Source organism: Drosophila gunungcola (assembly GCF_025200985.1).
Source record: "Drosophila gunungcola strain Sukarami chromosome 2L unlocalized genomic scaffold, Dgunungcola_SK_2 000052F, whole genome shotgun sequence".
In the NCBI taxonomy this organism is placed as follows: domain Eukaryota; kingdom Metazoa; phylum Arthropoda; class Insecta; order Diptera; family Drosophilidae; genus Drosophila; species Drosophila gunungcola.
In genome coordinates, this window is record NW_026453165.1 from 91,929 (window position 1) to 116,633 (window position 24,705).

General features: G+C 44.3%; 1 protein-coding gene across 1 annotated transcript in view; it reads left to right on the forward strand.

Moving 5' to 3' along the window:
• LOC128253592 (protein dachsous) overlaps positions 1-21,463 on the forward strand; it is a 74,581-nt gene extending 53,118 nt beyond the window's left edge. Inside the window, exons 3-12 of the mRNA XM_052982103.1 lie at positions 2,866-3,538; positions 4,566-5,158; positions 5,813-6,266; positions 7,421-7,923; positions 10,521-10,880; positions 11,227-12,001; positions 12,106-12,513; positions 12,648-13,020; positions 15,655-16,934; positions 17,068-21,463. Of these exons, the coding sequence (XP_052838063.1) occupies positions 2,866-3,538; positions 4,566-5,158; positions 5,813-6,266; positions 7,421-7,923; positions 10,521-10,880; positions 11,227-12,001; positions 12,106-12,513; positions 12,648-13,020; positions 15,655-16,934; positions 17,068-20,393 (8,745 nt within the window). The 3' untranslated portion in view covers positions 20,394-21,463. The remainder of the gene's footprint in view (positions 1-2,865; positions 3,539-4,565; positions 5,159-5,812; positions 6,267-7,420; positions 7,924-10,520; positions 10,881-11,226; positions 12,002-12,105; positions 12,514-12,647; positions 13,021-15,654; positions 16,935-17,067) is intronic.
• The last annotated feature ends 3,242 nt before the right edge of the window (positions 21,464-24,705 follow it).

Genomic DNA, 24,705 nt, shown 5'->3' on the forward strand with positions numbered 1-24,705 from the left:
GGCCAGCTAAATCATCCACATCTGCCGGAAATTGCATAAGAAATATGCAAGCTGCCGCACGCTGCGATTCGCCAAGTTAGTTTTCTGAGTCTGAGAGGCCCAGAGTTGCACAGTCTGAAAGTTCCCTGATCCGGGGATGTCTTATCAAAACTGCTGGCTGGCCTCGGAATCAGAAGACTATGAGTTTGAGTTTGAGTTTGAGTCTGTGCCACTCACTCCACTCGTTTCGGTGATAATCCGCACCAGAGACACGACCGACATTTGGCTAACTTCTATTAGCCAGAACTGTGGTGTGACTTGACTCGGTTGCTTATGCAATGGCTTTGGCACAGAGGTTATTGTGCATGAAAATGAGCATTTCAAATTCAATACGGTTTAAAAACGATTTTCTCTGTAGCCACCAACTGTTTAACATGTTGTAATATCTTGTAATAATAGTATAATAAAAATTCATTTGAATTATTATATTCCATTGAAATAGTTTCTCTGGTTGAATAAGTTTTAAATTCAAATTTTCTTAAAGAAAAGATATTCAATGACTAAGAAATCGTTAATAAATATTAAAAAATATATATAGTTCTCAGTGCACATGGGCTAATCCAACTGAAACCACGAACATCCGCATGGATGCTAAAGTTGTATTCTAGCAATCATCTTCATCCTTTTGTTGCTAACTGCTTTGGTTTGAGCCAACTCCCCGCCGCGCTCTCTCTTTCAAGTTTTCTCCATCGCTCTGTCTTTGCTCGTTTTGGTTTTTGTACGTTAAATAAGGTAATTGAATGAAATTACTTTTGACAGCTTATTTGCATACATCAACAGCAGCATAAGCTGTCTTTTGGAGTTGGAGTCGCAGAGTCTCAGAGTCTGAACTGTAGGCCTTGTTAGGCCATAATTGGTCATTGAATGCTGCCCCTGGATCCCCTTCTTAGCATCTTCACCTGCAGGAGAGTGTGAGAAATGCGTGCTGACAAAGATGAATAACTCTCGACTTCTTCAGTTTTCATATGTATAAGAAAAGAGAGTTGTGCAAACGAACTTGTATTGTTTGTATTATTTTTTTCTTTATTTATTTTGGTTTTTCTGACTGCCTGGAAGATGTCACTGTCTTCGATTTGATTTGCCTTTCACTGCCGTTGACATAACCGCAAGCCAAAGGATTCTGTCCTCCGTTTGCTCTTTAACTTATCAGTGTTAAGATCACACTTAAAATAAAACAGAGTTAGTTAAATTGTTCATATTATGAAATTGTTTATAAATTGTTATTGATTAGAAAACTCCATTGTTAAAAATTCCTTTGGATTTAAAGTTCGTATATAAAATTTAGGAAATACTGTAATAAATTTTCTGAAGTGCAGATCCTCTGTCTGTTTTATTCCAGGCCCACGATCCCTAAATCCTCTTCGATTCGTGTGGGCGTGCACTTATTTAGCACCGGACCTTTGCCGCCTCCTCATTCAGATCCTCGCGTCTTTTCCACCGAAAACAGTTGCACACAGAACTTTCATGTTGTTGACAGATAAAATTGCCAATCTCTGGGCTGACGACGTCCCATCCCATCCCATATCCCATCGCAGTCCCAGTTTTGTGCCCCCGTCCATTTGGTTGGCGACAATTTCACCGGCCGGGTTAAACGGGTTTAAACTGCTGCCCAACTAAGCTTAATGAAAGTCTTTAGTCGCAGCAACAATCTAAGCAGATCTCCGCCAGGTTTCAGACCCAGGCCCCAGTCCCCAGACTTAAAAAAAGTGTAATTAGCGATGAAATTCAACGAGAGGGGCCCAGCAACTGGGTGCTGGGTGCTGGACACGTTTCGCTTTAAATGCATATCAGTCTGGACTCTAAACTGACGGGCTGGGGAAGGGCTGGAGCTGCACTTAGAAAAAATAAAGTTAGCACAAGTAAGCTATTCTTTGTTCTAAAAAATTCACGTTTGCTAATGATTTTATTGGGGCCCACTCCATGAAAATCTTCATATTCTTAAGAATTCGCGCTTTTATATTGAAGATTTAGTTATGAGCACTAAAACTTTTAAATTTTTAAACATTTTTTACATTTAAGAGAATTTTTTAAAAATTCCTTTTTGATTCCATGATTTTTTTAAATCTATAAGCGCTTTGTTTTTCCAGTGTCCCTTGTCCTCACAGCTTAACATTATTCGTTTGTTTTGCAACTTGTCTTGAGTGGTGGGGGAACGTTCTCCTCTGGCTACCTCGGGCTCCCATTTAAAGTGAAATAATGACAGTTTTAATTGCTGATTTCTTGGCTTGTTTGTTGGCGTCAAAATGCGATCGATGCCTGCCCCCGCTCTGCATGGCTATTTTTAAGAAAACACTATCCCCATTCCAATTGCCATTCCCAGCAGCTCCTTTTTATTTGCCTTACACAGACAGCGAACAGAAATGTCGATTACGCAAAATGCCAACTAATTGGCTGCCATTAAGCGGGGGTCATTGCTCCCGACGGTTTTCCACGATCTGCAACCTTTCTGCCAGTGATTCACCCCGTTGGTTTGGCTCAAATTTAAGTTGACACTCGCCTGATATGCCGCCTCGGGGGCGGAGAGCCTCCAACTCTCGATCCCGAGCATAACAAATTGCCAAATTAAGCCCTGAACAGTGTCCGGAGATAAGCCCCGGAACGGAGGCCCAAAAGCCAACGGCAGCAGCTGCCTGTAAATCAAATTAAAATTTTGACAACTTCATTTGTACCTGTTGGAATATGCAAGCCCTAAATAAGAGCTATGTGTGCTTCCAATTTTTTAATGACTTGGGTTTGGGATTTATTTTTTTTAAATCGGTTTTATATAAAAATCTTTTTTTATTTATCAACCCTACTAACTGCTCTTCATTTCTGTTTATTTTTTAGGTCTCTGCCAGCGATCCGGATTGTGGAGTAAATGCCATGGTAAACTACACCCTAGGCGAAGGTTTCAAGCACCTCACCGAATTCGAAGTACGCTCCGCTTCTGGGGAGATTTGCATAGCCGGTGAACTTGACTTCGAGAGAAGAAGTAGCTACGAATTTCCCGTATTGGCCACCGATCGAGGTGGTTTGAGCACTACGGCCGTTATCAAAATGCAACTGACGGACATAAATGATAACCGTCCCGTTTTCTATCCCCGAGAATACAATGTATCGTTGAGGGAATCCTCCAATGGCCCAACTCAAGCCTCGAGTGCCCCGATTGTCGCTGTGGTGGCCACAGATTCGGACTCGGGCAGCTTTGGCCAGGTTTCGTACAGGATTGTGGCTGGAAATGAGGCGGGCATCTTTCGGATTGATCGAGCCTCCGGTGAAATTTTCGTTGCTCGTCCGGATATGCTGTCCGTTCGAACTCAACCGATGCACATGCTGAATATTTCGGCCACTGACGGTGGTAATTTAAGGAGCAGTGCCGATGCCGTGGTCTTTCTGAGCATTATCGATGCCATGCAGCGACCTCCGATCTTTGAAAAGCCCCGATACAATTACTATGTCAAGGAGGACATTCCGAGGGGCACGGTCGTGGGTTCGGTGATAGCCACGAGTGGAGATATTGGTAAGAAATATATCAAACCCTCTATCCTTAGAACTATTTTTTTTTGGGTAACAAATTCATTCATATGACAGATACAAGGACAAAAGAAGGCAAACTGAAAAGGATGATGGAAATAAAAAAAAAAAAAGGGAAGCGTCAACATAAAACATTGCTAGCCATGAATCCTGAACATTGAATATAAAAGATATAGTCCTTCAAATTATGTTAAAGAATAAAAAAAAAACTTTTTCTAAAAGTTCAAATATTGTCTTTGTAAGTTTAAGCAGCCTCAGCCAACACACACAATGCTGTCAAAGCTTAAAACTTTTCGGGCTTTTTACAACTCAGCAACAAAGCCAAAGCAAAACACTTCAAACGCAAATTTCGGCAGAAATCTGCACCCATCAACGACGTCCTCAACATCGAGTTGAGCTGAACTCTGAGCACGATACAAGGGCCGGTTTTCAGTGCCAGTGCCAGTGCCAGTGCCAGTGCCAGTACCAGACCACCAGTCCAAACGACCAAGTCGGAGTCCCAGACGATCCACGATCCACGTCGCTGGCTATGCAAAATGATTTTGCGCTTTAATTTGCTGCTTTCGCTGCGCACTTCCTTTCATGCCTCATCCTCATGCCTTTCATGTGGTGTCCCATCCACTCCAACCTGCCTCATGTGTCAATCGGTGACGAGAGCTCCTTCCTTCGCCTCCGAAACGGTTCTATTGTTCCTGCAACTCATTGTCGAGGCCTTTGAATGGCTTTTAATGAGCAGCAGCGGCTCCTAATTTCGTTTTTCGGAGTTCCTTCAACTCCACTTGCCCAAACAGAAGGATGAGGCAGAAATAATTGCAGACCTCTTTCATTGCTCGCAAACTGAGAACGATAACCTGAATTCTCTTTTTTTATTTGTGAGTAACAAGGCATGCACAAAGAAAAATATGTATGCAATTAGTAAAGAAAAGTCAACTCTAAGATTTATTCATTAAAATGTATGAATCAATTTGGTTAAAGAAGTATAAGCTAACATATTTAATCTCTCTAAATTACAGCCCAGCGCAGTCCTGTGAGGTATTCAATATACTCTGGAGATCCCGATGGTTTTTTCAGCATAGAAGCCAGTTCTGGAAATATTCGCATAGCCAAGCCCCTTGATCATGAAGCCAAGGCCCAGGTGCTACTGAACATCCAAGCCACTTTAGGAGAACCTCCAGTCTATGGACACACTCAGGTCAACGTCGAAGTGGAGGATGTCAATGATAATGCTCCGGAATTCGAGGCCAGTATGGTTAGGATTTCAGTACCGGAAAATGCCGAACTGGGAGCTCCCCTCTATGCTGCCCATGCACACGATAAGGATTCGGGAAGCAGTGGACAAGTTACTTATAGTCTGGTCAAAGATTCGGGAAAAAGACTTTTTGCCATCGATGCGAGATCGGGACATTTGGTTTTATCACAACATTTGGATTACGAAACCTCGCAACGGCATTCTCTAATTGTAACCGCCACTGATGGAGGAGTTCCATCGCTTTCAACGAATCTTACCATATTGGTGGATGTCCAGGATGTTAACGATAATCCCCCAGTTTTCGAAAGAGAGGAATATTTCGTAAATGTTTCCGAATCGCGATCCATCAATGCACAGGTAAATATTATAGATATTATATACTCTTCATCTGTAACACTCATCTGTTAAACTGGCTTTAAAATTCTAGCCTCTCTTTTAATTACAAACTTCTAGTTCAGCAGATATTTCAACAGGGTTTAGGGTTTACCTAAATACTATATCTCTTGCTTAAGATTACTTTTCATTACGATGGCTGGCTGCTGCTGAGGGTGTTTTATTGAAAAATAAATCTGTGTAATGCAAACTAAATGGGGCACATAAATTTGATTAACAGCCACTAAAAGTCACGCTTTTGTCAGGCGGCCGTCATATCGGGTTGGAAATATCTCAACACCCAGGAGGAGCTCCTACCGACTCCTACCGGCGGCTTTCGAGCAACGACTTTGCTTTGGCTTCCAAGTGCCAGCCACTCCAGTGATTCGATTCTACTATACTCTTGTGCTCCCTTCAGCTCCTTTCGGTGCGGTGTTCGGCGTTCTTTAGGCCTGAACTAGTTTTGATCATAAAATCACTTCATATCTTTGCCATCGGAAACGAGTTCTCCAGAGGTTTGCCAGATACACAGCTCTCGGTCCCAAATGATTGATGCATTCCCATTCCCAATCTCGTTCCCCCATTGGTATTCAGTGCTCTAACTTTTGTTTTTGGCTCTCTGCCTCTCTTCTATTGCAGATTATTCAGGTTAATGCCAGCGATCTGGACACGGGCAACAATGCCAGGATCACTTATAGGATTGTGGATGCCGGAGTCGATAATGTCACGAACTCCATTAGTAGCTCGGATGTGGCGCAACATTTTGGCATATTCCCCAACTCCGGATGGATTTATTTGCGTGCTCCGCTGGATCGGGAGACCAGGGATCGCTATCAACTGACAGTTCTGGCCACGGATAATGGCACGCCCGCTGCTCATGCCAAAACGCGGGTTATGGTGCGAGTTCTGGACGCCAACGACAATGATCCCAAGTTCCTGAAAGCGAAATACGAATTCTGGATTGAGGAGAACCTCAGGCGTGGCTCCGTTGTGGGAGTGGTGACTGCCGGCGATCTTGATCTGGGGGAGAATGCGGCCATAAGATACAGCCTGCTGCCGGCCAACTCCAGCTTCCAGGTGCATCTCGTCACAGGTGAGTCGAGCATCCTTCCTTTTGGCTATAAATTAAGGCCGCTCTAACAGCGAACAACTCACTCACTCACAACGCGGCTCCGGTGGCGGTGGTAACTGTCAAGCCACCAGCCATGACCCACGGTCATTCATTACTCCTTCTCAAACTCTAAAGGAGATCCAGCTTACATATCTTACACAGCAAAGAAATTCTTGTAATAATTTGTATACCGATTTTGTATTCTTTTACTTCAAGTGTAGTGCTTAAACAGATTGGAACACTGTTTTAGATTTTATCTAAATTAATATTATTTTAAAACTTTTTGAAACATTACAAAAATTAAATAAACTTCGCTTACATTTTGTTGAGTGCATCTCATGCTTCACCACTGGCCCATAGATCAAGCGCATGGCAAACCTGTTCCTGCCAAGCGATAAAATGCGATCGCCAAGATACCCGAGATCTCGGCCGGGTCTCAAAAGCGGTGCCCGATGCGATGCCTGACCATTAGTGTTCGGGCAACAACAGTTTTAACGCTGTCAGCTCATCCGTCAATGGAATATCATTGGTCTGACATCCAGCCACTGTCCGTGTCCAAGTTCGCCTCACATCCATGTGCGTGTCCGCTGGAGGCGAGCGGTATTCAAACTGTAGAGAGGACACCTCTCCGATTCGTCTCATTTAAATTAAGTATGGAAATCTCGTGCAGCTAATCCTGGAAAACAAGTTCCACTCCGCACTGGCACTCGCATGACATGAATTTCTTTCGGGGGCATTAATCATCGGCGACCCAGTTAGGAGGCAACGATGCATTCACTCCCCTCTTTCTGCCTTTGTGCAGCAAAAGTATTTCTCCAAATAAACCAGTATAGGATATTATAGTTTTGTCAGCACGGCAAAAAAACTTCTTAATTAAAGTTAAGATCACAATATTAAAGTTTGTTATTTGCCAGTTTTTCATGGTTTTGATAAATTTCAATAACTTAATATTTGACATACAAATAAATACATAAACTGTTAGAGCCTAATGTTTGGCCTAAAAGGAAAGAAATTCTTTATGAAAAATGCACTTAGCTCATTATAGATCAGTAATAACATACTATTAAAAAGAAATACTACCAAGTTAAACGTTTAAGTTCGAGAAATAGCAATAACCTTTATATTCTCCTTTTTAGGTGAAATTACAACCCGAGAGCCGCTCGATCGGGAGCTCCGCGAGCTTTACGACCTTGTGGTAGAGGCCCGTGACCAGGGAACCCCAGTAAGAAGTGCCCGCGTTCCCGTTCGCGTCCACGTTAGCGATGTCAACGATAATGCCCCCGAGATAGCCGATCCTCAGGAGGATGTGGTTAGCGTTAGGGAGGAGCAACCACCGGGAACCGATGTGGTGCGCATTCGAGCCATCGATCGAGATTACGGGCAGAATGCCTCGATCACCTATTCGATTGTCAAGGGTCGCGACTCCGATGGACACGGACTATTTAGCATCGATCCGAGCAGCGGAGTGATCCGAACTCGAGTGGTATTGGATCACGAGGAGAGAAGCATCTATCGGTTGGGTGTGGCCGCCTCTGATGGCGGAAGTCCGCCCAGGGAAACAGTGCGAATGCTGCGCGTCGAGGTCTTGGATCTTAACGACAACCGTCCAACATTTACCAGCTCTAGCCTGGTCTTTAGGGTGAGTGCTAGATTTATGCGAGGGTCAATTCGAGATGCGATGGGATGGGATGAAGATGAGGAAACAAAGTTGGTTTCATGGAAAACTTTTGTCTATTTGACGCTTCTAGTTTTACACGACCGTTTTTTCTGCGATCGTGAGCAGCGCGTTTGTCGCCTTTTCCAGTTTCCTCGCTTTTAGCCAAGTGCCTTTGCCTTGCCGCCTTTGTTGCAGCGGATGATTTGTAGCCGCAGCCTTAGCCTCACGTGACAATGGTCGAGAACACGACTCTACCCGAGAGTCCCTTCCTGGTCACCTCGGCCTCCTCCTACCCCCCCTCCTACTCATGCCCCTTTAAAGAGCTCGGAAGCAGATGTCACAGAGTGCCACGACGTGGGAAGGGTCGCGATTTGCATTTAAAACTGTGCGAGCCGAACTTACACTTTGCCAAAAACACTTTTTGGTTACCGAATTACCAAAGTGTTATATAAACTAGAGAAGTCAGCCCTGACTTAGGGAAAATTTTCATAATCAAAATGTTCGAGGGCTTTAATCCGGCTCGAGGGACCACTGGTTCCTTTGAGACCGCTGTACTATGATACTCCATTCTTTTTCACAGTGCACTGCATCGCCTCTTCCATTGTCGGCGTTTTCATTGCGAACGCGTAATTGTCACTGTGCTCTGTGACAAGTCACCCCCTCCTCCTCCACCTCCACCTCCAGAAAGGGGAAGATCTCGGCCAGGCCTATTAAGTGCGATTCGAGACGTCAGTTGAGAGATCAGAGAACCAGAGAATGGAGGAAGTTAAAGGAGGAGCCGCCTCGTGCCTCGTGGAACTCACTTGCTTAGATTTTGGCATGGTGATCTGCTCCGCTCCTTCTCCCTTCATTTCGCTTGGGAACCCTTTAACATTTTTATCACGTTCGATTCGCACATGTTTTGCATACTCTCCACTTCCAAGTACCCGGTTCTCCGGGTTCCTCCGTTCCTCAATTTTCCTCAGATTCCGACTGAAACGCGGCTTCAACCGCTGATGGTTGCGACGCTTTGACATGCATTTAATTGCCTCTCTGAGAGCAAAGGCAGTCTGTCAGGGAGCAGGGGGTTTGTCTTTTCCAGTGCAGAGAACTACAGAACTCGAGGATCCCCAGGTCGGGACCTCGTGCGTCCCTTAAATCCGCATCGGCCACAATTAAAATTGACACATTTCGTTGCGTTTCAGTCGGCCTTTTGCCGTTCGCTTTGATACCGCTCCACATTCTCGTTCGGCTTTTGTTCTTTTGCGTTGGCGTTGGCGTTGGACTAACAGAGATGCACTCCGCCGTAAAGCCGCGGTCGTCGGGTGATGCCAATTACTCAGCGACGGATTGCCACAAATAAATCCGATGTAATTAAGCAATTCCCTCCACCAGTCGCACTCCTTCCTTCGACCCCCGGGGGTTTTATACCCTTTTTTCTCCGTTCCTTGTAGATCCTGCCATAAAAGCACACAACAAATCATGCGCCATTTTTGTGGTTGGGCTCTGTGCATAATTTGGCCGAAACCGAAATGAACAAGCCGCAGCCTCCAGTAGTCGTTAGTTAACGTTGCACTCAGGAAAAACAGGAGGCTTAGGCTTAAAACAAAAATATCACAAAACAATGATATAAAAAAAATGTTACTTCAAAAATACTATACATATAAATCAAGAGTTATATAAGTAAAAAATACATTTTTTTTTTTAAATACCAAAAGAGTAATATTTGTGGAAAAGCAAATAACAATCCAACTAATAATGTGGCAGATAATAAAAGAAAAAAACAAGAATAAAAGTATACTTTTTCGACACATACATTCTAAGATAGAAGAAACGAAAAGATTTATTTTTGAGTGCACTGCTCTTGATGAACCCCCTCACCAACGGCCTTTTGAAGCAGCCAACTGCGTAATCTTGGCGGGGCATAAATCTCGTGACTGTCATTTTTGTGTCTCCATTTTGGCGACCCAAATAATATTTGCAATGTTTTTATTTTATGAAAAAAGATACCCAATGCAGGAGAGAAGAACCTTTCTTGTTTCGTCTTTTTGTTCCATTTTTGTTTTGTGAGGATCCTCTTGGAACGGTTTTTGCGGTTTTGCATATTAAATTCTTCTGCGGAGTTTCTTCTGTCTTTGGAGATTCTTACCCCTTACCCCCACCACAAAAAAAAAATCGCTGCTCATATGGCTCACAACATTTTTCTGCAGTGATTTTCGGGGCCGCCAACTTGGTCGGAATGCATAATTTCTTTTTAATGCCATTGGTTGGGGACTTGAGTCTTGGGACCTGGGACCTGAGACTGGACGACAGGCTTCCTCTCCAGATTCTGGTTCCTCTGCTCTGTTCGCCTCTCTTATTTTTTGGGGTGGGGGGAATGAAATTTTTAAATGTTTGCTGCCTTCGTAATCTTGAAGTATGAAATATTGCTTTAAGATTGGATTTTCAACACTGTTGTTGAGATTAAGATACGCGCCGAACAACAACCAGGTCCAAGTAGAGCGACCCAAGAGGTCTGCAATCCTCCTCTTTTCGGCCGCCCCTCCTTCTCATTCCTCTTAATATGCCACAAAAATAATCTATAATTGGTATTTGCGCAGGTACGCGAGGATGCCGTCGTGGGCCATGTGGTCGGTTCCATCAGCCCCAGCGAACGTCCGGCGGATGTGAGCCGGAATAGTGTGGAGGAGTCCTTTGAGGACTTGCGCGTTACCTACACTCTAAATCCCTTGACTAAGGACCTGATTGAGGGCGCCTTTGACATCGATCGTCACACGGGGAACCTCGTTGTGGCTCGTCTCTTGGACAGAGAGGTGCAATCGGAATTTAGGTTGGAAATCAGAGCTTTGGACACCACAGCCAGCAATAATCCGCAGAGTAGCGCCATCACGGTGAAGATTGAAGTGGCAGATGTCAATGATAATGCACCCGAATGGTCACAGGATCCCATTGATCTTCAGGTAATTAAAAAACAACATTTGCTTGGATTTAAGCCCAGTAAAATTTATGATTGTTTTTAGTTTAGTTATCTTTTATAAGCACATTTTTAATATTTTCGTTTAACGATAACGGTAACTTTTTTTTAAATAAATAAGAAAAGCAGAATGGTCACAATATTCAATACCAAGTAAAATATTATTTTTTTATATGCACCATCACTTTGTAATAAAGTCAACCAATTTCTCTAAATAGAAAGTTCCTATGCAACGAAATTGTGTTCTTAACGAATTTAATCACTGATCATAAAACTTGATACCGCAGGTTTAAATTGTTAAACTTTATTGTTTTTCTATGTGTGTTTTTTAGGTGAGCGAGGCCACTCCCCTTGGCACAATAATCCACAACTTTACGGCCACGGATGCGGACACTGGAACCAATGGAGAACTGCAGTATCGTTTGCTGCGTTATTTTCCACAACTAAACGAGAGCCAGGAGCAGGCAATGCCGCTTTTTGGTCTTGATTCCCTGACAGGATCCCTCAGTCTGCAGGCTCCCTTGGATTTCGAAGCTGTGCAAGAGTACCTGCTCATTGTGCAAGCCTTGGATCAATCTTCGAATGTGCCAGACCGACTGCAGACATCGGTGACTGTGAGATTACGAGTTCTGGATGCCAACGACAATGCTCCGCAGTTCGTTTCCCCGAATACAAATGGCGGAAAATCCGCCACGCTTTTCATAGGCGATTCAACTAGAATTGGAGAGAATGTGGCACATATTGTGGCCGTTGATAAAGATTCTGGCGATAATGGACGCCTCACCTACGAAATAACGGGTGGAAATGGCGAGGGTCGCTTCAGAATCAATCCCCAAACAGGAGTTATTGAGCTGGTTAAGTCACTGCCTCCTGCCGCCGAGGATGTTGAGAAAAATGGACGATTCAGTCTCGTTATCAGCGCCAAAGATCATGGTCAACCGGAGTCAAAAAGAAGCTTCTTAAATCTTCAGCTTGTCGTTCAAGGCAGCCACAATAATCCACCGCGATTTCTGCAGGCTGTTTATCGGGCCACAATACTGGAGAATGTTCCCAGTGGAAGTTTCGTCCTACAGGTCACTGCAAAGTCACTTCACGGTGGAGAAAATGGTGAGGATTTTTTTTACAGATTTTTAAGATTTTTTGGCCAAACTTTTAACTTTTCTATTTATCTTTTTATTCAAACTTTCAATATACACTCTTATATTTCACAGCTAACCTGAGCTACGAGATTCCCAATGGCGTGGCCAACGACCTGTTTCACGTAGACTGGCAAAGAGGAATTATTACCACGCGTGGCCAGTTTGATCGCGAGTCTAAAGCCAGTTATGTCCTACCCGTTTACGTAAGGGATGCCAACCGCCTGGCCACCTCAGCCTCTTCGGCGGTAAGAAAACAGCGCTCCTCGGACAGCAATGGCGAAACATCGAATGGCCAGCACTTCGATGTGGCAACTGTTTACATATCGATAGGAGATGTCAATGACAATTCTCCGGAATTTCGACCAGGATCGTGTTATGGTCTATCCATTCCGGAGAACAGCGAACCGGGTGTTATCCACACTGTGGTGGCCAGCGATCTGGATGAAGGTCCCAACTCCGATCTTATTTACAGCATTACAGGTAGGGAAATTACAATATAATGTTGAATTAATAAAAACCTAATATTTCTATAACTTAACCAACAAAACATCGTATTAAAAATCATGATTATAAATTACAATTTTTTTTTGTGTCATACTATCCTATTTTTGTAGGCGGCAATCAAGGCAACAAATTCAGCATCAATGCTCGGTCTGGAGAGCTGAGTGTACGAGCTTTGGATAGGGAGCAGCAATCTATGTACATTCTGCAGATCCAGGCCTCGGATCGGGGGCAACCGAAAAGTCGCCAGGGACACTGTAACATCACTGTTTTCGTTGAGGATCAGAACGATAATGCACCGCGGTTTAAGCTAAGCAAATATATTGCCAGCGTGCAGGAGGACGCACCGCTGGGCACAAGTGTGGTGCAAATCAATGCCGTGGATGCTGATTTGGGCGTGAATGCCAGACTCGTTTACTCGTTGGCCAATGAAACCCAATGGCAGTTTGCCATCGACAGCCAGAGCGGATTAATTACTACCGTTGGGTAAGTTTTATACATAGTTGGTTGGATTGTACCTAGTTCCTCTCCTGAGCATCTGTGGGTCATTGCTTTGGCTTTATCTTATCACTAAGCCCGATCTCAGAAAGGACGCGACATAAACCATTGCCGTAATTTCCTCAGCTAATGCGGCATGGAAATCGATGTATCCGAGGACGTAGCTCTTCGTCCTACGCATCCAGCCACAATGTTGCGAATCCGTCTGCTGTCATCACTGCCCCTCCTACTTTTCTACTTTTGCCTACTTTTTGCCCTTTTCTACTCCTACAGACAATCCTATAAATAGCTTAAGGTGGGGCTGCAACGTGGATCCTAAATGCGTCGTTGTCCTTTTATGTGTGTTCTTCGATTGCTGTTTGTGCACAAGAAGAAAATAAATGGCTTAAGCCAGGCCTACTCAAATAAAAATAATAGGGGTTAATGCTTAGATATTCCTGCAAATCATTATAAACAACGTTTTGAAATGATTTCAATATAATGAAATATTTCCTAATTTCATTTATTTATTCTTTCATTCTGTTTTCTTTTTTTGTCAGTTATTTTATATATATTTTTTTAATTGGCTTTTGTTTGTTAATTTCCTATTGAGAGTTTTTCTCTCTGCATTTTCTTTGTGGCCTTTCTGGGCCCCCACCGGTGCAAATTTATGCTTATTGACAACCAATGATGACAACAATTGCTTGTTCCGTCTGACATAGCTCCTGCTCAGTTCCGGCCAAAGAAGATCGGTGAGGAAGAGAAGGAGTACCTACGGGGATCATGAGGAATCGGAGGGAGAAATAAAGAAGAAGGGTTGCCATGCAGGGGGCACTCGAAATGACAGTAGCGTCAGTGTTGCCATTTATACAAACGCGATCCGCTGTCATGTACCAATTTTTATCTTTCGCTGATTGTCGGCAAACAATAAAAACAAAATCCCCGCCACCGCCAAAAAGCCACAAAAAAAAAATACAAAGAAAAGAACAGAGTCAAGAATAAAGATCGGGGGATTGGGGGATCGGGGGGCTCCAGCTCCACATGAAGAGGTAATGGCAAACAGAGCAGAATTGTAGAGCAGACTATCAGACGGACTGAGAGACAATTCGTGACGTTGTTGTTAGTCTTGGACTTGCACTTGGACTTGCAATCGGTGGTATTGGGAGCTTGAAACTCGGAACCTGGATTGAAACTTGGTCTTGGATTTGCTGGCTAGCCTGGACTTAAAACTTGCCTTTGCGGTCGTCTACACAACCGAGAAACAAAACAGGGTAAAAAGACAAAAATGCGCTTGCCGCTTGTCCAATCCGATGTTGCTAGTTTTCGTTTTTTTTTTTTTCTGGCCTTAGCTGACTGACTGACGATGGACAAGCCAGTAGAGTCAAGAGCTTAGGGCTAACCGCTGCACTGCGAGAAATATTTAATAAATGCGTCCAAATAATAACATTTATAGGTGGGATGTTATAAACATTTTTGGATAGCTGATGCTAAACGTGCTTTGAGTTTTAAATTTAATTTAAAGTGTATAAGAAGTTTTCCACAGTAAACCACAATTTTTCTTAGTGAAAGATAACCCAATCCCCGACTTGGCTGCCTGTCCCCTTCTTTACCGACCATAAGTCCGCGCCTGATGATCAAAAACAACTACCTCGGACTGATGACTGACCCTTGAAAGCATTTCTGCTGTTGTTTCTCATCCAGCCTAAAACACGGGGTGGGGTAGACAGAGGGTAGAGCAGAGGCGCACTGGACAAGACAACTCGCTGTTCCTCCACTTCAGTTTGACTGATTCAATTCATAAAATGGCCCTCTGCCCGGGATGAGCTTGTAATTTGCTAAATTCGTTTTATTGGCCAACATGCAAGCGCGGAATGGAATGGAGTGGTGTGGTGTGGTGTGGTGTGGAGGGGAGTGGAGTGGAGTGGAATAGCGGCGGCGACTGCCTTCCGTCTGCAGCGACTTTAACTGCAACTGCAGCGAAGGATTGTAATCATTTAGGTTTATTATTTGTGGCAGCAAACATGTTCCAGGGGAGCTCGAAAGCTGCGTGATAGCGATAGGCAGGCCGTCCTGACTGCCGGGATTAGTTTTCTGGCCACAAAGAAGACGAGTCAACTGAAGCCGCAGATCAAACCAACTCAAGTCAACTCAAGCCAGGCGAATGCTAATGCGAGTGTGCATCTCCAGTGGGAAGACCACAAACAAATGACTTAATTACCATTCAGCCCGCGAGCCCTATGCACTGGTAGAAATGGGACATAATGTAATTAAAGTAACTAAAATCATTGAAAATCAAAAAAAAACATAACCAATTGCGATGTTCCTATCCAGCGCACTATAACCATTTGGGAGTTATAGCATATCAAAGGAGCGATATTAAAATATTTTGAATAGCTTTTAAAGCTTTTCTTTCAGTGCAAACCGCCTTGTCAGATCTCTTCCCTTTCTTCCTGCCTAGATCCATTGCGATTCCTTTCGTGTGGCTAATTGTCGGTGGGATTACGATTATATATTATAAATAAGAGAGCAGGCTCCCAGAGATACCTAATTAGTGTCGCAAGCGGCGCCCATCGCCGACTGATCGTGTTCAGGCCATTAATTGAATGGTTTCCCCTTTCTGTTTCTCTTCCTTTCCCAAAACAGAAAACTGGATCGCGAGCTGCAGGCGAGCTACAGCTTCATGGTTTTGGCCACGGACGGAGGACGTTATGAAGTGGGATCAGCTTCGGTTCCGGTGCAGATCAATGTGCTGGATGTCAATGACAACAGACCCGTATTCGAGCGATATCCCTATATCGGACAGGTCCCAGCTCTCATTCAACCTGGTCAAACATTGCTGAAGGTTCAGGCCCATGATGCCGATTTGGGTGGCAACGGAGAGGTTGTTTATTCCCTCAAGGCAGAAAACTCAGCCGTAAGTGGAAAGTTTCGAATAAATCCCAGCACGGGAGCCTTAAGTGCCTCACAGAGCTTGGCCAGTGAGAGTGGAAAACTACTGCAACTGGAGGTGATGGCCAGGGACAAGGGAAATCCCCCCCAGTCCAGCATGGGTCTCATTGAAATTCTAGTAGGGGAATCGCACCAAGGATCGCCGGTTCTCCGTTTCCAAAACGAAACATATAGGGTCAAGATCATGGAGAATTCTCCTTCGGGCACAAAACTTATCCAAGTTGTGGCACTTCGAAGCGATGGTCGTCGCCAAAAGGTGCAATTCTCGTTTGGTGCTGGCAATGAAGACGGTATATTGTCCTTAGATTCACTGTCAGGCGACATAAGGGTGAATAAACCCCACCTTCTCGACTTTGATCGCTTTGCCACGCCCTCAATGTCAGCCTTGAATCGTGGCAGAGCTATGCACTATGAGCAGGAAATTGACGAATCAGCTGAGGAGGATACAAACAATGCCACCCGATCCCAAAGGGCCCTGACATCGTCATCCTTTGCCCTGACCAACAGCCAGCCCAATGAAATACATGTGGTTGTGGTAGCTCGCACCACTGAGGCTCCCTTTCTGGCCGCCTTCTCAGAATTGGTGATCGAACTGGAGGACGAGAACGACAACAGTCCACAGTTTTCGCAAAAGCAATTTGTGGCAATCGTTTCGGAGGGAAATAGCAAAGGAACTTTCGTGGCCCAGGTTCAAGCTTTCGATTCGGATGCAGGCTCCAACGCTCGACTAAGATTTCATATCGTCGATGGCAACCACGACAATGCATTCGTCATTGAACCCGCTTTCAGTGGCATTGTGAAGACCAACATCGTGTTGGATCGCGAGATCCGTGACATCTACAAGCTCAAAATCATCGCTACAGATGAGGGAGTCCCCCAGATGACGGGCACTGCCACTATAAGGGTGCAGATCGTCGATGTGAATGATAACCAGCCCACTTTTCCCCCAAACAATCTCGTCAGTGTCAGTGAAGGTAAGTTTGAAAACTTTTAAATATTATACAAAAAATTTGCCCCATTAAAATTTGTTTTCCCCGCAATAGAGTTTGATTTTGTTTTCCCATTTAATCTTATTTCTTCCCTATTTGGCTCTTCTTTATTTTCCAGCCACTGAACTTGGAGCTGTAATAACCTCCATTTCAGCCAACGATGTGGATACTCATCCCACTCTGACTTATCGTCTTGGCAGCGAATCAACATTGGAAACAGAAAACCTGTCCATATTCGCCCTAGATCGGTATAGTGGAAAGCTCATCTTGAAACGACATTTGGACTATGAACTCCAGCAAGAATATGAGCTCGAGGTGATTGCCTCAGATACAGCCCATGAAGCTCGCACTATCCTCACTATTCGGGTGAATGACGAAAACGATAACGCACCGATATTCCTGGCCCAACAGCCACCGGCTTACTTTGCCATTATGCCAGCTAAGGCCGAGATCAGTGATAGTCTTTACATGGACTTGGAGCTCCTAACAGTCAATGCCACTGATGCAGATTCGGAGGGCAAAAACTCCCAGGTTACTTACTCAATTGAACCAAACTTGGATGGCTTCTCTGTGCACCCATCAAATGGTATTGTTTCGGTCAATATGAGTAGATTGCAGCCTGCAACTTCCGCCAGCGGAGATTACTTTGTCCAAATTTCAGCCAAGGATGCAGGAAAACCAATCATGAGAAGTTCTACACTTTTGAGGGTTCAGGCAAGTGACAATGGCTCAGGACGTTCGCAATTCCAGCAAAATCAATATAGGGCCCAGATCAGCGAGGCAGCTCCATTGGGCTCAGTTGTCCTCCAACTGGGGCAGGATGTTCTCGATCAATCCTTTGTCATTGCCTCTGGAAATGAGGAATCCAAATTTGAATTGCTACAGTCCAAATCAATTGTTTTGGTCAAGTCTTTGGATAGAGAACGCAACGATCTGTACAAACTAAGATTGGTTTTAAGCCATCCACATGGATCTGCAGTTTCTGGCAGCTCCAATTCCGGAATCTCGGTGATCATTACAATCTTGGATGCCAACGATAACTTCCCCATTTTCGACCGCAGTGCCAAATACGAGGCTGAGATCAGCGAACTAGCTCCTTTGAGATATTCCATAGCCCAATTACAGGCCATCGATGCTGATCAGGAGAACACCCCGAACTCAGAAGTGGTGTACGACATAACCTCTGGCAATGATGAGCACATGTTTACAATAGATCTCGTCAGTGGAGTACTTTTTGTGAACAACCGCTTAGATTACGATTCGGGGGCCAAGAGCTATGAGCTCATTATCCGAGCTTGCGATAGTCATCACACGAGACCTCTTTGCAGTTTGCAACCCTTTAGATTGGAACTCCACGATGAGAACGACAATGAACCCAAGTTTCCGCTTTCTGAATATGTTCACTTCCTAGCCGAAAATGAACCCGTTGGTAGCTCTGTATTTCGTGCTCATGCCAGTGATTTGGACAAGGGACCCTTTGGACAACTCAACTACAGCATTGCTCCTGCTCCCAGCGACGAAAGTTCGTGGAAACTGTTCCGAGTGGATGCGGAAAGTGGATTGGTTACATCCGCTTCCGTTTTCGACTACGAGCAGAGGCAACGTTATGATCTGGAACTCCAAGCCTCTGACATGGGTGGCAAAAAAGCTCGAGTAGCTGTGCGAGTGGAAATCGAGTCCAGGGATGAGTTCACTCCGCAGTTCACAGAGCGTACGTACAGATTTGTGCTGCCGGCAGCGGTGGCTTTGCCCCAGGGCTTCGTAGTGGGTCAAGTCACGGCAACTGATGGCGACAGTGGTCCAGATGGCCGAGTGGTTTACCAACTAAGTGCTCCACACTCGCACTTCAAGGTTAACCGTAGCAGTGGTGCTGTTCTTATCAAGAGAAAACTCAAACTGGATGGAGATGACCAACTGTACATGGATAGTCGGGATATCAGCTTGGTTATCTCAGCTTCTTCGGGGCGCCACAACTCTCTGTCCAGCATGGCTGTTGTCGAGATCGCCTTGGATCCTTTGGCCCATCCAGGCACAAATCTGGCCAGTGCTGGTGTTTCGTCGAGCGGCTCCATGGGCGATTGGGCCATTGGTCTACTGGTAGCATTTCTCCTGGTCCTTTGTGCTGCCGCCGGAATCTTTCTGTTCATGCACATGAGAAGTCGGAAGCCGAGGAATGTGGTCAAACCGCATCTGAGCACAGAGACTGTGGGTGTGGGCAGTTCCAATAGTTACGTGGATCCCAGTGCCTTCGACACGATACCCATAAGAGGGGGAATTACAGGTGGTGCGGCGGGAGCGGCTTCTGGTCAATTCGCTCCTCCCAAATACGACGAGATTCCTCCCTTTGGACCTCATGCCGGTAGTTCCGGGGCAGCCACAACCTCCGAGCTATCCGGATCTGAGCAGTCGGGTTCCAGCGGACGAGGATCGGCGGAGGATGATGGAGAGGATGAGGAGATCCGTATGATAAACGAGGGACCACTGCATCACCGAAACGGAGGAGCTGGCGCAGGCAGTGATGGTGGCAGAATCTCGGATATATCTGTGCAAAATACCCAGGAGTACTTGGCTCGTCTGGGCATCGTAGACCACGATCCCAGCGGTGGCGGTGGAGCTGCATCCAGCATGGCTGGTTCCAGTCACCCGATGCACATGTTCCACGATGACGATGCCACCGCTAGATCGGATATAACCAACTTGATCTACGCCAAGCTCAACGATGTCACGGGAGCGGGTTCGGAAATAGGGAGCAGTGCAGATGACGCGGGAACCACGGCGGGCTCGATAGGAACCATTGGCACGGCCATCACCCATGGTCATGGTGTGATGAGCAGCTATGGAGAGGTTCCAGTTCCGGTGCCCGTAGTTGTGGGAGGCAGTAACGTGGGTGGCTCCCTTAGTTCCATAGTCCACAGCGAGGAGGAACTGGCGGGCAGCTACAACTGGGACTACCTCCTCGACTGGGGACCTCAATATCAGCCACTGGCGCATGTGTTCTCCGAAATAGCCAGATTAAAAGATGATACTATATCGGAGCACAGTGGGAGTGGAGCTTCCTCCTCCGCCAAGAGCAAACATTCTTCGTCGGGAAGTGTGGTGCTGAAACCGCCACCTTTGGCACCACCAACACACATACCACCCCCCCTTCTCACCAATGTGGCGCCGCGGGCCATTAATCTGCCAATGAGATTGCCACCCCATTTGAGTCTGGCCCCCACCCATTTGCCACGATCGCCCATTGGCCATGAGGCAAGTGGCAGTTTCAGCACCTCGTCAGCGATGTCACCATCATTCTCACCATCTCTGTCGCCCTTGGCCACAAGGTCGCCCTCCATTTCACCTCTGGGGGCGGGGCCACCCACGCATCTGCCTCATGTCTCGCTGCCACGTCACGGCCACGCCCCTCAGCCCAGTCAGAGGGGAAATGTGGGCACGAGGATGTAAACATGCATATAGTATTACTTGCACCATCCCGACTCACCCATACACAAACACATACGTACACATCATACCCATTTATAACTGTATATATATTTCATAAACAATTTAAGTTAGGATTGTAGTGCAAAAAAGCCCCACTGAGAGGTAAACAAAATAAAATGTTTGGGTTTAAAGTATGTACCACAGAACAAACAAAGTTTTAAGTCTCTGAATCGCAATTTAGTTATGATGGTCCTTCCGTCCGTCATGGACGGATATTTCTATTGTAAAGCAATTTAAACAATTTACTTTAAAATTCAAGTAGCTTCACTCCTGCACTTTGGGGCATGAATGCACTGCAATCACAGTAACGACCACAAAGCCAACAAGACTCTCTGAAACTCACTTGCTTGCACACAAAGCCAAAAAGCGAGGAGCAGCAGGAGCCAGAACAGCCATAAGTTGTAAGCATTTATAGCCTAGACTAGCAAGTGAACTCGAACCGAATTCGCTCGAATCTGTATCTGTAGCCTAAGTATCCCATATAAGTATCTGTAACTTTAGCTGTAGCTGTAGCGTAGGACTAACCCTAAACTAGTTTTATGGGAGCAAACCAAGTGCACTTAAGCAGCCGGCAATCCCTGTTTAAAGGGGATCAGATCAGGCTGCGACTCACATTTCCATTCCAATTCATTCTACGGTGAGAAGGGGAAAATTGTAAAAAGTTGTTTTTAGTAATTATCGGGGAGCAAACAAAATGAAACCCTTGTATAAAACCGAAATAAAATGGGAACGTACCAACGAATAAAAAGAAACGAGGGAGGATCGACGTATGAAGCGAAAGAGGAATCTCTTTAAGTATAGCCTAGTTACCAGTTAACTTATAGATGTACATGCCTAGCTATAGATCGTAGTGTATGTTCACTTGTGTGTGATGCTACTTGTGTAATTTCTTACGTTCTAGCAAAAAGCTGTAAAAATGTTCACCAATCTAAGAATCCTCTAGTTGCTAAGCCCATAGTTTGTAATAGCTAAACGAAAGCAAGAGAATAAATATTTAAAAAATAAAATAAATGAAAACGAAATATAAAAAATGCCCTGGACTTTTGTGATTAATTTGCTATAAGCAAAAAAAAAAAGGGAGAGGAGACCACACGTGGGTATGATGAGTGGTTGTAGGAGCGTTCAATTTTTCTCGCTTTGGGAGTTTTACAAGCAAGGCAAGGAAAAGGGCCAACCACGCTCACGCAAGGAGGTTGCAGAGGCATTGCTTACACTGTAAGCAAATAAATTTAAAAAGAAAAGTTAAATATTAATCATTAAACATATTAAAACGGGTGTTTTTTTTTCAATGAAATGCATTTTTTCTGCTTCAAAGAAACTGAGCTTTTGTGGACTCATGAAATCCACAAACACACACGAAATGGAGATTGGGCTCCTAGATCCGATAGGATGTGGCTCATCTAGACACTCTGCCGACAATTCCCAGCACAATTTCACAGGCCCAAGAAGATCTGAGAATCCAACCATAAGCACAACAAGCCAAAACAACCTACAACCGACATCCACTTTGTCTTCATTTCAAAGACATTGCATGAACTCATTTATTTCTTGCTGATTTCTGGCCTGCACCACACCTCCGCCTTGGATCATCATCACCACCTACCCGTCGAGCGCCCTTGCCTGTCGTCATTATCATTATTTGCCTCAGTCGCAACCCAAGTCGCAGCTTCCCTCTGAATCTCAGTCTCGGGTCTCGATCCTGAGGTCCAGTTGAGTTATTTCCATTTGCCAGTCTTCGACTTGCGCTCGTATCAATTGCAGCAGATCAACAATGCGGAGCTGGAACTGCTAAAATATGTTTCTCTCCTTTTTAATACCTTTTCGAAAAGATTGGGTGTTTCGGCTTGGGTTTTAGCAAAAAGTGTATAGTTAGTGAATTTCTTTTCATCGAAATGTCTTTTAGTAAGTTGAATTTAACAATTAAAATAAAAGAGTATTTTTTTTATTAAATTATCAAATTACTATTAAATCAATTTGTAAAGTAAAGGAATAAATATTTAATTTGTTTCAAGGGATAGGTTCATAATCAAAATAACTTTATTGTTTTTAATCATAAATGCTTAAAAAGCTGTTAAAAAACCGTATCATAAAATGTTAAATGTTTAATTTAAATAAAAGTGTGTGCAAACTTCGCATTGCCGAAGTTAGCTTTCGCCTTGTTTGCTGTTTTTTCGGTCACATTTTACAGAAACGTAAGTTCAGCTTTATCCTTAGTCGAAAGAAGGGCATCTAAACGCTCGTGGTTATAATTAGTAGCAGTCAATTCATATTACAGCGAATACAAATAACGCGAAGCCACCTGGATGTGGATTCGCCAGAAATGGAGGCTAAGGAACCACAACCGACCATGATGATGATGATGGTGATTATGATTATGGGTTGTTGGCGCTGCCTAGGTATTCATTTAGGCTACGCATTTTTTGGGGTGTGTACACACCAGACAACAACAAAGATGGAAAGTGAAAAACCTTAATTTGTTATGGGCCCCAGCCGGAAAAGGCAAAAGGCTCAGGCTAAGCCCATGTCCTAAATGCACTTAAAGAAAATGAGAATAATGATCAGATCGATTAAATATTTTACATTTTATTTGGAAGACTTGAAATTGTCTTAGGAACATGTAAAGACTTCGTCTGTTCGAATCAAATTAATTCAAATAAATAATTAATGAATTTATGGGATATCTAAGAGGAATAGAAAAAATCGTCGGCTTAATAAACATAAATATTTATTTTATATTTATTTTTGCCAGTGTAAATTGGCTTGAGCCGTGGATCTGGCTTGGTTTATTTTTAAAGCCATTTAAGTGGCTCGCCAAGTATGCGCACGTAGATCGAACCTTGGCATTGTTCTAGGGCCGGGCATTTTTCACTAGGCCTGTCAAATCGGGACTTCGACAGCTCCGCCACCAAAGTCCAAAGCCCTGCCCACTTTCAGAGGGCCAGGTGGTGGTGCTAGTGGTTCTAGTGGTGCCAGTAAAGCTGGATTTCCTCTGATTGCAAAATAAGTGATTTGCGGAATGCGTGTTAAGGCTCAATTCAGTTGTAGATCTCCCCAGTCTCTCTCATCTTACCCTCCTGCCGTCTTATGTTTTTATAATTTGTCAATACATCACGCTCACAATAAAGTGATTACTGCATTGCGGAGAAACGGAGTAGGGGAGGACCAAATCCCACATATGAAATTCAAAATGAAATACAATAATAATTTTATTCCAACTCGAATGGCCGCACTGATGAGCAAATTAAAGCTGCAGCAGCGAGAGAACGAACAAGAATCGCATCCACCATCCCATCAACCCGAGCCTTTCTTCGGATCTGCGGTTTTGTTCTTCTCCTTCTTTCCGCTTGCAGATTTCTTCCAGAGGCGCGCTTCTGCGGCTTAATAACAATTCCATTAGCGGCTAATGTCTTCATTGCAAGTGTCAGTTTGGGCAGAGCAGGGGCGTCGAGCAAAAGGGGGTGACGCTAAACTGACTGGCGGGGCAGTGCCCAAGTCGACATCCCCAATCCAATCCGCTGGACTTTAGGTCCGTCATCGGTGCTAACCTCAGCCCACTTAGAAAAACTATGGTGTAAAATTTAATATTTTCATACAACGAATATCAGTTTAGAGTCAAGGAATAGATAAAAACTAATTTCATTTAGATTAGCGATAGAAAAAGGAAACATAATGTCTTATCAGCATCACAAAAAAAGAAAAAAAAAAAAAATACCACAAAGCTTACGATTACGACAGCGTGACCCCTCTGATTAAAAGTCATAAAAAGCAATACATATAAACAAAAATTACATTCAAATTTGATTTAAAAAGATAAAAAAAAAAACAATCATATATTAGCTTTTTTAAAGTCTAACATCCTGAAGCTTTAATCATTTTTTTTTAGTGCTGCCAGGGTTTTCATCCGCCCCAATCGCATCCTGGTCTCTGTACAAGCTCACAATCCTCATCTTTGCCATCTTTCCTGACTGCGTCTGCCTCTCATCTTGCATGTCAGTTTAACACTTTTGAATCCTTTGAAGTCTCTGTCCCGACTGCGTTTTATTGTCCAAAGTTATGGCAATGGCAATGGCTGCACTAATAAGCTCGTTCCCAGCTTCATTCCCTCTCCTTATTCAATCCCAAAACCCATTCCCATTCCCGTTCCCATTGCCATTCCGATTACGATTTCAGTGCCGCATCATTGGCATTAGCATTCGCAAGTGGCCAACAAATGCGAAAATAATTGCTGCCACGAAATGAATGCGAGATTGGGTAAGAGGGGGTTGCTAATTGC